Source organism: Saccopteryx leptura, chromosome 3 (assembly GCF_036850995.1).
Source record: "Saccopteryx leptura isolate mSacLep1 chromosome 3, mSacLep1_pri_phased_curated, whole genome shotgun sequence".
NCBI classification, from domain to species: domain Eukaryota; kingdom Metazoa; phylum Chordata; class Mammalia; order Chiroptera; family Emballonuridae; genus Saccopteryx; species Saccopteryx leptura.
Genome location: NC_089505.1, coordinates 329324355 through 329337375, shown reverse-complemented (window position 1 = coordinate 329337375; position 13021 = coordinate 329324355). Strand labels below are relative to the sequence as shown.

The 13021-nt window shown below is 37.6% G+C and overlaps 1 protein-coding gene across 1 annotated transcript in view; it reads right to left on the bottom strand.

Annotated features, from left to right (window-relative positions):
* Positions 1–13021, bottom strand: part of TMEM67 (transmembrane protein 67) — a 63279-nt gene that overhangs the window by 28927 nt on the left and 21331 nt on the right. The window contains exons 7-14 of the mRNA XM_066379131.1: positions 11230–11292; positions 8687–8841; positions 8462–8570; positions 7693–7779; positions 7304–7369; positions 4271–4427; positions 3572–3695; positions 1400–1505 (exon numbers count right to left, since the gene is read on the bottom strand). Coding sequence (XP_066235228.1) covers positions 1400–1505; positions 3572–3695; positions 4271–4427; positions 7304–7369; positions 7693–7779; positions 8462–8570; positions 8687–8841; positions 11230–11292 — 867 coding nt within the window. The remainder of the gene's footprint in view (positions 1–1399; positions 1506–3571; positions 3696–4270; positions 4428–7303; positions 7370–7692; positions 7780–8461; positions 8571–8686; positions 8842–11229; positions 11293–13021) is intronic.

Sequence of the window (13021 nt, the reverse complement as noted above, 5' to 3'; positions counted from 1 at the left end):
AAGACTGCCTGAAGAAAGGAAGAAAGTTCCCTCCAAAACCTTTTTTTTTTTTCTTAGAAACGGGAGTAAGACATAAGTCAGATAATGAAACACAGAGATTCTAAAGTATTAAAGAGGAAATCTGAAGAAATTCATGTTTGATGATCTCGAGCCTCATAAAATAAGAGAGAAAGTTATTTGCTGTTGACGAGAGAGCAGAAATGTAGCTTACTGCTTAAAACTAATTACAATTTTTGTACTAGCTATCATGCGAAATTACTAAATGATGAAAAAACTGTACATTCTACAATTAGAATAAATTTGAGGTGGACTTTGTCAATACTGTTTCACGATTCTCTCAACTCTTTCTCTTATTTTCCAATTTGTCAAGACTTAGTTTAGATTATTTTGGACAATAAAATTATTTAAAGATTCAGAAATGTTTTATATTAAGATAAACACACTCTAGGAAGTTTTAAACCAGGCAGTCTTTTGTTCCTAAGCATGTTTCTGGATTTTCTTCTTGTCTTACTACAGTGTACACAAGCCAAGGCAATGGAAGCTATTTTTATTAGAATTTGTATTTATTAATTTACAGCAAGAGAGAATGGAAAAGAGAGACAGGTGCATTGATCCATTCCTGTATGTGCCCCAACTGGGGATCGAGCCAGAAACTTCTGCACTTCAGGCAGTGCACTAAATCTAGATATCCCGCAAGGGAGGGAGATAATTTTAACACTGGATTAGGTAATACAAATAAGGATGTAAATCAGAGAAATGTTATGCTATGTGCCCCCTTTTTTCTTAATGAAAGCCTAAATCCAATAGTATCTGAGTATGAGTACAAGTATAAGCATAATAGGAAAGCCCAAAGCACTGACTGAAGAGACTAAAACATTAAAATTCAGAATAGTAAAATAGTGGAAATTAAAAGCTATTATTAGGTTTTGGAGGTAAGAGATACTTATCCCTTCATTTTTCATGTTTCCAGAGAGGGAAGGGGATAACCACTTAATCCCAATAAGGAAAAAGTATAGGATTATTTCTGGTTTAGATCTCTATCCCTCTCTGTTACCCCTCTTCATAGCAGAAATGCTTTTATCTTCTGGGTGAGGTTGGCGGTGAGTTAATCAGGGCCAACCTAAAACAGTATACACTGCATCTCAGCATACCCCAGCATCCTGAACAGGGATGCCAACTGTTGGTGACGCTGTCTACCAAAACACTTATTCTTGCTTTTTTAATACTCAGGATCCGTAAGAACTCTCCTCTTACCATTATTAGTAAAAAATAATGAGGAGCTGACGATACAAAGAGCAGTATTTATATAAAACTTGAAAAAGAACTGTCTTTTGACCATAATATAAACTGTATCCCATATTAACACATAAGAGAAATTGATTATTAGTAAGGAACTCACCTTCACAGACTGACTGTTGGGATCTTTGATATCTATGTCACTGTAGCCAATGGTAATTAAAGGAGGGTAGATGTTTCCATTTTTTGTGTTGGGTACAAGGCGGATGCTGTTTAAAAGAAAATACACTTCTCGTCATAAGTACATCTAGGCCCTTAAACATACATTTAAGTTATTGTTTCTTTTGAATTTAACATGAACAGGTTTGGTGATCTCAGAACCAACTAGTTAATAAGGACTAGGGAAGGTTAAACATACCAATAGTAATAACACAAGCTATCTAGGCAATTAAAACTTTAATATTAAAATAAATCCTCTGGGACCAATTAGAAATTCTTCTCAATATAGGTCTGATGGAGTTTACAAATGAAATCCTTGTAATACTATGAACCATTTTTGAAAAATAGTCAAAAAAGAAGTGGTACATACGCCCTAGCCAGCTAGCTCAGTGGTAGAGCGTCAGCCCGGCGTGTGGAAGTCCCGGGTTTGATTCCTGGTCGGAGCACACATGAGAAGCACCCATCTGCTTCTCCACCCTTCCCCTCTCCTTTCTATCTCTCTCTTCCCCTCCTACAGCCAAGGCTCCATTGGAGCAAAGTTGGCCTGGGCGCTGAGGACAGCTCCATGGACTCTGCCTTAGGTGCTAGAATGGCTCCTGTTGCAATGGAGCAATTACCCAGATGGGCAGAGCATCGCCCCCTAGTGGACATGCCAGGTGGATCCTTGTCAGGCACATGCAAGAGTCTGTCTGCCTGCCTCACCGCTTCTCACTTCAGAAAAATACGGAAAAAAAAAGAAGTGGTAATTAAGCCTAGAGAAAGGTAGACAAATTCTGATTTTCCAAAGAGAAAGATGAATTCTTGACAAAATAACATGTCAGCTCTAGCACTGTTTATGGCACATAGTGGGGTACATTTTACTTAATTCAGTGCATTACTAATGTACAATTTGTTACTCAAAAAGGAAACTGCCAGGCTCCAGGGGCCAGCATGGTTTCACCAAGATCAAGTTCGACCTAACTAGGTTTGATTACATTTTTATTAGGGATACATTAGCAGGTTGAAGGAATACTAAAAACAGTACATTTGAATGTCAGCAAGACATATCACAAAGTTCCTGTCTTGCCTACCTTAAAAATTGCTATGAAAATCAAAAATAACAGTGAAAAAAAATAAATGTATGCTGAAATACTAATATAAGGCAATAGTGCTGATTTTTATCAATGTAGTCAAGGTACACGTCATAAAATACTGAACAGGAAAGTTGGTTAAGGTCTTAGAAGAAATAGTTGGTTAAGGTCTTTCTTCTAAAGACCTTAACCGTGCATGGCACGGTAAGAACAATTGTTAACATACCCCCAAAGAGGGAGGTGTTGAAAGTTAATCAGGGCCAACCTAAAACAGTAGCTATTAAAAGAGATTAAAATGAAGGAGGCCTGCCTATTACAATCATCTAGCAGGCTCTTTCTCACATACCCATTTCAGCCCACTAATACTCACCTTACCCTTACCCTCCACCTCTGAACCCATTCTAATTCAGCAGGTCTAGAGTGAGGCCTATAACGTGAATGCTGATAAAACTCCTCAAGCTCCTCTGTTAAAATTCTCCTCTTGGTTCCTCACCTCTATTGGCACAAACCAATCGACTTAGATATCTAAAATAACCGTATGTTTTATTTCAGTTTAGTTGTCCTTATTGTTATCATTTGATAATTTGTGTGTGTGTGCGTGTGTGTGTGTGCAAGAAAGAGAGAGAGCAACAGACTGGAAGAAAGAGATAAGAAGCATCAACTCATAGCTGCTGCACCTGAGTTGTTCATTGACCACTTTCTCATACATGCCTTGACCAGGGAGCTCCAGCTGAGCCAGTGACCCCATGCCCAAGCCAGCGACCATGGGCTTCAACCCAGTGACCTTTGGGCTCAAGCCAGCAGCCATGGGGTTATGTCTATGATCCCATGCTCAATTCAGCAACCCTGTGCTGAAGCTGGTGAGCCTGTACTAAAGCTGGTGACTTCAGGGTTTTGAACCTGGGTCTTCAGTGTCCCAGACTAATGTTCTATCCACTCTATCACCGCCTGATCAGGTTTCATTTGATGACTGTTGATAAACATGTTTTTTATGACATTTTGTTGTACACTCCAAGCCTAATTTAGTGCATTAGATGTTCGTTTACCTCAGTGATATCTGTGTAGCAATTCGAATTAATCTTGGCTGACTTCCTAAGTCATTTTCTTGACCACTTAGTGCATCCGCTAAGAAAATGCGACGAGTCAGAAGCCACTTGCCAGAGTTACTGTCTTTTATCATAAAAAAAAATGGCATTAAAAATCATTTTCAAATTGTTCAAGATGGCTCTCAAGGATAAGCTTATTGAATAAGTTAAAAACACAAAATTAGTACATTTCATTTTAGATAAGATGGTTACAAAAAAAGCTAATACTATAAGAGATTCCTACTAGATTTTCCAACCTTTTTTGGATGTTTTCTGATTGTTTGGACTTTTTATCAGTTTGGAAGAATTTTCCCTGAAAATTACCTAAGTAAGCAGAATTTTAGAATATAAAAGAAACTAGTTTGTCCAATAAGCAGCTGAAGGACAATCTGTAGAAGCCCCAAGTTAAAGTTCTATTAATTTTTCCTCAGGACACACTTTTAGCAATATTATAATTTCTTAGCATTAAGCCTGACACATTTTGTAAAAATTTCTAAATATACCAGCAATCTTACTGCTTTACGTTTTAGCATGCTATATAAAAACATATAATAATAGAGAATCTATGGCCATTTTTATAATACATGGCTTATTAAATTATCAGGTTGGTGGACTTACTGGGTTCAGCTCAGAGAAAGAATGGTTATATGAATGTCTTACCTTGGTTCACAAATATATTATTGTGTTGAAGATTTAGGTTTAACACAGGCACAGCCCAAATATATTGCTGTTGATTTTCATCAGTATATTCAAGGTATAAATCATAAAATATAGGAGTGGGGAAGTCGGTTAAGATCTTAGAGAGAGAAATCACACACTGGAAAATAAAATTAAAAATAAAAGCATCCCAATTGAAAATCATAAATCATATTTATTATCTTTAAAATTGAATTTAAAAAAATTTATAAAAGAAAGTATCTATAAACTACTTTGATTAAATGCATTTTCATGTACCTTCCAAACATCAGGGCTATAAATAAGATTTTTTTTTCTTATAAGGACTTTAACTAACAGTAAAGAACTGCCTGGCTCTTGTCTTACAACCCAGAGTAAGAGGGTATGCCTTCACTATCAACAGTAAGGGTACAGCAGTGAAAAAGTTTAGTTGTTTTTTTTTTTGTATTTTTTTCTGAAGCTGGAAACGGGGAGAGACAGTCAGACAGAATCCCGCATGCGCCCAACCGGGATCCACCCGGCACGCCCACCAGGGGTGAAGCTCTGCCCACCAGGGGCGAAGCTCTGCCCACCAGGGGGCGATGCTCTGCCCCTCCAGGGCGTTGCTCTGCCACGACCAGAGCCACTCTAGCGCCTGGGGCAGAGGCCAAGGAGCCATCCCCAGTGGCCCGGGCCATCTTTGCTCCAATGGAGCCTTGGCTGCGGGAGGGGAAGAGAGAGACAGAGGAAGGAGGGGGGGGGGTGGAGAAGCAAATGGGCACTTCTCCTATGTGCCCTGGCAGGGAATCGAACCCGGGTCCCCCGCACGCCAGGCCGACGCTCTACCGCTGAGCCAACCGGCCAGGGCCAGTGAAAAAGTTTAAAAACTCCTTTCCTCTTGGATGAGGTCCTAATTCTTTCTCCAGATGTACAATGCTATCTATGATTTGCCCCCCTTAACAAAACCAGGACTATTTCTCACTGCTCCCTACCAGTTTATGGTCTATTCTTACTAATCTACTTGCAGTTCCTAAATATGCTATGCTATTCTATGTCTCTCTAATGTTGCAAATGTTGCTTCTGCCTGACATTCCCTTCCCCACTATGATCTCCTGGTAAACTCATATTCATTCTACAAGCCCAGTGTCACACTGTGAAGTTCTCTACTTTCTCAGGAATTGCTGATGACTCCCCTCTTGTGCCAATATGGTACCTTGTCCACACCTATAGATCAACACATCATATTCTTTGCAATTCTTTGTCTATATGGCTGTTTTCTCTATAAGCTGTGAACTACTTGAGAAGCAGTCAAGTTCCATGGAAAAACCATGATTTATAAACTTAACAGATCATTGACTACGTAATTTACTTGATGCAAGATCTTGAGTAAATTACCTAATCTCACTGAGCATCATTTCCTCATCTGTGAAGCACAGATAATATGTATCTCACTTAGGTATTTCATGGATCAGATAACAATGATAAAATGTTTAATACACAGCAGCAGGCAACACTTGTAATCCCACCATCTAGACATAACCACTGTTGAAAATGTTTATTTTCTTCTAGTGTTTTCCAAGATAGTATTTTTCATCATGGTTTTATGTAGTGGAATAAATTATCACATGACCCTAAATGGGAACAAGGCCAACAAGAAAAGAATGTTTTGCCAAGAAAATTGTTTTGTGACTCAAAGGCGAGTCGCTGGAACAAGTCTATGTGACCGAAGGCAGTTGCTGGACTCTCTTCTCGGTAAAACATTCTCATAAGATTTTAACTGTTCCCTTCAAGGGGAACAGTTTATCTCAGTTCCTTGAGATAAAGAAAGGAATGTTGTGAGAACCATAGAAGCAATAACAGTTAATGCCTTTTGACGTTGTGTTGTTATTAAGCTATCACGCAGATGTATTCCATGTATTCTTAAGTAAAGGTTATGCTTGATGCTATGACAATTTCTAAGTAAACAAGCTTTTTGAAATCTTGTAAATAAAAATAGGACACAGCATGAACTCGGCGCCATTTGCCTGAGCGAGCTGTGGTCCTTTGCTAGTTCACTGACATTTCGTCTGATTTTCCTTTGTACCCGACTCACAACAACAGTTTTAATAAAACTGGAATCACAGTTTTGTTCTATGATGTGTGTATATGCACTTAATCAAGAAGTATTTTTGTAAGACCAGTGAATGTTTAATGACTCATAATATTCCTTTGTACCATACTGTAATTTCAAAGTGGATAACCAAAACAAGGAATGTCAGTGAGGGAAGAAGGAAAAAAGTATGGAGGGAGATAAAAGTAAGCATTTTTATTTGTCACTGGGGGGGGGGGGGGGGCAGGGAGAGGGAGAGAGTAACATTTTTATTAGTCACTATTTTTACTTTATTCCAAAACGCTTATAAGTAGACATTATTTTTAAGACCTACCTATATGTCTAGAAGTGAATCAACAATTGATTATGAAAATCTGATATACAATATAATATATAAGACTCTATAGCCTGACTAGGCGATGGCGCAATGGGTAGAGCGTTGGACTGGGATGCGGAAGGACACAGGTTCAAGACCCCGAGGTTGCCAGCTTGAGCGCGGGCTCATCTAGTTTGAGCAAAAGCTCACCAGCTTGGACCCAAGGTTGCTGGCTCGAGCAAGGGGTTACTCAGTCTGCTGAAGGCCTGCGGTCAAGGCACATATGAGAAAGCAATCAATGAACAACTAAGGTGTTGCAACGCGCAACGAAAAACTAATGATTGGTGCTTCTCATCTCTCCATTCCTGTCTGTCTGTCCCTGTCTATCCCTCTCTCTGACTCTCTGTCTCTGTAAAACAAACAAACAAAAAAAAGACTCTATAGAAGACAAGTTACTGTCTTCATACTGATTAAGATTTTTCTGTATCCAGATAATAAAATATTATGTCAACCAGTAAACATTCTTCATTACTATTAAAAACATTTCTAGTTTCAAAAATTCAAAGATTTTTCCAATTACGCTAATGTGAAAATGAAACTAAAACACAGACTGTTTAATACAGTTCAAACTTACATTTAGTTGATAGGTTGTTCCAAAAGAATAAGCAGCATTTAGTCTTGTTTCTGTATCTGGACAAAGCTATAGCAAAAGAATACAACTGATAAATATTTCTCACAAATGTTTTTTTGGCTTATAGTCAAGAATTCTCAAGTCCCAACATGGATATACACCTTATATAATATATAATACTTTTTTAATGTATTAAACATATGAAAAGTTAAGGGAGCATCTTTGTTATAAATTAAAGTCATAACTTAAAGTGGTTAAAGAAATTCCAATTTAAAGCACAAGAAAAAAATCAACTGTAGCATGCACTTATACTCCTTTCAAGCAATAAACTAGTCTTTTCTTAAGGCAAAGATAAGGCATATTAATAATTATTTAGCAAGTCTCATGCTTACCTGTAAAACACCACCTTCTAAAGATTGCCATTTGAGAAAATTTCCCTTTACATCATAGGAAGCAGCAACAAACTTCAACTTTGTATTCTGAAAAATAAGAATAAAATAATGTCACATACTCTAAAAGCAATAATATTCTATAAAGAAATTTTCATTGATGACTGATCCTTTCTTTTTCCAGAGATCAAATATTAAATTACCTTTACTTTGAAGCAAAATTAATCTAAGTATCTCTATGACTCAATACACTGAAAATAAATGGACCGTATATTTTGCATGAAAATGATTGTTTCAGAATTGAGGGGCAGTGCTAGTGAGATAACTTCCTTTCAAACCTACTAAATAGGAGGGTGGAATAGGGGAGGGGATAATCTACTATTACTTCATTCTACAAAGTGAAAAAGTTGGAGGTGAGAATATGGACCTGTGAAGTGTTGGGGAAATGGCATAAACCCCTGGTCTGTGTTTGGAAGCACTTCTTAAATATGTAGAGATATAGAGGGACAGAGACTGTTCTGCATTTGGTGATGAAAACTATCCTTCACAACCCCATAAGTACTACTTGCTGCCATAATCACATACTCCAGACATATGCATACATGTGCTCAGATAAGACAGCTAAACTCTTTATTGTTCAGTTCCTATGAATAGCTGATACTTAGGTTTAGTTCAGTAATTAAATTTTAAAGAACACCTAAAACATTCTTATTACCTTTATAAATTGTAAATCAAAATGTAGTTATCCTTTAATAATATATAGTGCTTGTACCTGATTTTGCCCTTTAAAACTGAAATTTGTAGGAAGAGGTGTAGTACTGAGTACTTGAGGTGCTAATCCTAGTTGATTTCCATAGAACAGCCATGGGAGATTCTGTCTCCTATAAACAATAACAATTGTTTTAATAATGGGGAAGCAATATTTATATTAATATTTGTGAAAGTAAATACACCAAATTTGGTCAAAATGACAGTTCATCAATCAGAATATCCTTACCAAAATGAAATAGAATGAACAGTACGCAGTCCAGCGGTATTTTCAAAGACAAACTGAAATAGTCGACATGCATCAAAAGTGGTTGAGTCGTAAGAATTCATGTTCATCACACACATATTCCCAAGAGCTTGGCAAGATGTTAGATTGGCATATACCTACAAGAGAACAATGGCAAAGAAATGTAACATGGACTTTTTAATACCCTAAGAAAAGTTGATATACTGGCTCAGTGGTAGAGCGTTGGCCTGGCGTGCAGAAGTCCTGGGTTCGATTCCCGGCCAGGGCACACAGGAGAAGCGCCCATCTGCTTCTCCACCCCTCCCCCTCTCCTTCCTCTCTGTTTCTCTCTTCCCCTCCCGCAGCCGAGGCTCCATTGGAGCAAAGATGGCCCGGGCGCTGGGGATGGCTCCTTGGCCTATGCCCCAGGCGCTAGAGTGGCTCTGGTCGCAATAGAGTGACGCCCCGGAGGGGCAGAGCGTCGCCCCCTGGTGGGCGTGCCAGGTGGATCCCAGTCGGGCGCATGCGGGAGTCTGTCTGTCTCTCCCCGTTTCCAGCTTCAGAAAAATTAAAAATAAATAAATAAATAAATAAAAAGAAAAGTTGATATAATAGATTATGCTTTTATATTTTAATTTTACCTATTCTACAAATTCTTACTTTGGATCTTCTTTTACTTTTTGATATTTTTCTCTAGTTTAAATAAAAAGAACTTTCCACATGGCAGAAGAATAATGTGTACATTCTAACTGTAAATTTTAAGTTGAAATATAAAGACAGGCAATTGAAAGAACTAAAAACTTACAGCATGACCTTTTAAAATACTATTAAGTAGAATAACTATGGTATATTTGAAAGAAATATTTGTTTGCATATTAGACCTTATTTATCAAAATATAAATCTAATCCATTTTTTGAGTTAACTAATTTGTTTTATGAATAACAAAATGAGATCATTTGTTGAGCCCTTCAAACTTCTGTTTTCCCTATAACTCTATTATTATAGTTATTCAAGTCAAAACACTAGAGTGATCTTTTTCTCACTTCCCATTTCCAACTCATCAGTAAATCATGTTGGCTCAGTCTTCAAAATATAAACAGAAGTGCATCCAACACTACATCTCATTTCTACAGTTTCACCCTTGTTCTTAGATCCACTATCCCTCAGTTGGATTACTCTAATACTCTCCTAACTGCTCTCCCTGCTTCTACTGCCAACAAAATCTACTCTCCATCCTACAGTGATTCTTTTAAAACCTGAAACACACACACACACACACACACACACACACACACACACACCTGAAATAAAAACCTGAAATACAATCACGTTTTCCTTTGCAGAAAACCCTTCTTATCTCCCTTCAGTAAACTTCAGGCCTTGTCACTGCCACTCCTTTCATCCCTGAACTCATTTTCTTACTCTCTCTGCTCAATCTGCTCCAGTCACTCTAGCCTCTTTCCTGTTTCTTAAGCATGAAGAAGCCAATAACCTCCTGCTTTGAGACTTCTGTGCTTGCTATGGTCTCTAGTTATAACATTCTTTTCTTTACATGGCTCCTCACTTCCTTCAGCTCTCCACTCAATTATCACTCTTTCAAAGATGCCTGTCCTGACCACCCTATATAAAATAGCACTGCCTTCCATTCTCTGTGTTCTTTATCCCGATTTATTTTTCATGTTTTTTTCCTGAAATACATAACATGATTTGAGAATCACTGAGGGCTGAGCACACAGTAGGTCATCAATAAACATTTACTAAATGACAGTATAAATCAGATCCCCCAACACTAAACTTCAGTTGAATAAGCTTTGAGACATTCAATTTGTATATAACAAAACAGAAAATGAGTATCTCTTCATGTATTCTCTTTAAGATTTATCTACTTAGTTTAACAGATATACCTAGAGAGAAAGTTTATTTATTTATTTTGAGAGAGAGGAGAAAGAGAGAGAGAGAAGGAGGGAAGGGGAAGGAGTGGGAATATTAACTCATACTAGTTGCTTCTTGTATATGTCTTGACCAGGCAAGTCCAGGGTTTCAAACTCATGACCTCAGCATTCCAGGTCAATGCCTTTCATTCATTCATTCATTCATTCATTCATTCATTTATTAGCAAGGAGAGACAGACAGGAAGGGAGAGATATGAGAAGCATCAATTCATAGTTGTGGCACCTTAGTTGTTCATTGATTGCTTTCCCATATGTGCCTTGATGGGGGGGAGGGGGGGGGTAGGGCAAGGCTCCAGCCAATGACCCCTTGCTCAACCCAGTGACCTTGGGCTTTAGGCTAGCAACCATGAGGTCATGTCTACTCAAGCTGGGTGAGTCCCCGCTCAGGCTAGCAACCTCATGGTTTGAACCTGGGTCTTCAGCATCCCAGGTTGACACTCTATCCACTGTGCCACCGCCTCACCTCCTGCTCAGGCCCAGGTCAATGCTTTATCCACTGTGCCACCATAGGTCAGACCAGAGAGAAAACTTTTATGATCTGGGGGGAAAAAGGGTACAATTCTTCAAGATTATATAAAAAAATTCAAACTTACCCAACAAGCAGCTGCTGATGACTGCAAATACTTTGTAAACCATTCTGAAATGACAGACATGCCCTGCAAACAAAAAGATAAATTTTAATTTTAAGTTCAAGTAAAGATTTCTTAATACTAAACTGTTAGGAAGACATTGATATGCAGGTTGTTACACAAAAAGACTAACATTACTTTCTCAATGTGATTAAAAAAAATAGATTCTAATGGGAATATAAGAATTAATTCTAACCAATGTCAGTTATTACAAAAAGAGGATAGCATTACAAAATCATGTCGCTTAGGCAAAAGATATAGAGAACAATGTGTGTCTATAACGCAAAAAGCTATTATACCCATGTCACTAATATAAAAAGTGTTAAAACAAAACAAAACTAGATCTTGACTCAGTATAAATAGTTAATATTTGTTGATTTAGGATTACTACACTGTATTAAATTTGAAAGCAATTAAAAAGAAATATATGTGAATGATTTCTAAGCAACAGGAGATTGGGGATATATTGAGTAACAGTTAAAGTCTCTAGGTTGGTGATTCTCAAACAATGATGGCAGCAGAATCACCTGTGGGATTTCCTAAAAGCAGAAAATTCCTGGCTTCTCTCCAAACAAAATGAGTCAGAATCTCCAGGATGAGACAAAAGGCTACATGTGCTCTGAAAGCTACAGATACCAGTCTCTGGCTAAAAACTTCTTTCAAGTTTATCTGTACATATTAAAAAATAAGACACTAAGAAGCACCATTCAGAGTGAACTCTCTGGCCATGAGCAGAGAAGATAAAACTAAGTTATATAGAATATGGTACCACAGCTACCAAAGAAATGTGAAACAAAATTCTGTCACTATTTCATCTCTTCAATAAGTGAAAATTCTCATTTTGTAAGGAAAAAAATGCACAGAGATTGAACAACACACCAAAAAACTAGTAAAAATGGAAAACAATGGCAACAGTACTGATAAATGCACATAAAACGAGACTACAGACAATGCCAGTGATAGTATAGTATTAAAGTTGCACGATCCTGTTATAAAATAGCCACACACTTTAACCTAGGGATTTAGGAACACTTAGGAAGTTTATCTTAATGGAATAATCTCTCCAAAAGGAAAACTAAAACTACATGCATAAAACAAAAAACCTAGCTATTCCATGAAGGTACAATTTCAGTACATAAACTAGAGTATTATGGGACTGTTTAGAAAAAATGATATTGAATATGGCATAGAGAAACTGAGGTAGTGCCTAAAGACTTATGGAGACGTCAAAATAATACAGGTGCTATATCGCAAAGGGAAGTACAAACGGGACAATTTACACTTTGAAAAGAAGAATAACAGTAACATTATACCACAGTGAATAAACAAAGCTTCCCTAAATTTGCAGTAGCACAAAAAAAAATCCCTCAGAAAGTAGTCTTTATAGAAGACCTCAAACTAAAAAATTTAAAGAAAATAACAGAATTGTGAAATCATTTTGAAATAACCAGTTTCTCTGATTCAGGTTCATCAAAAGCTACTGAAATGGATATTTACATAGTCTCAAAGTAAAATTTCAGATGAACTTTTTTTTTTCTTCTTTTTTTCCAAGTGAGAGGAGGGGAGATAAGATTCCGCATGCGTCCTGACCAGGATCCACCCGGGCAGCCTCCTCTGGGGCTGGTGCTCTGCTCAGCTGGGGCCATGCTCGCAACTGAGCTATTTTTTCAAACCAATCTAGTCATTTTCTCGAACCAATTGAGTCATGGCTGCGGGAGAGAGAGAAAGAGAAAGAGAAAGAGAGAGAGAGGAAGAG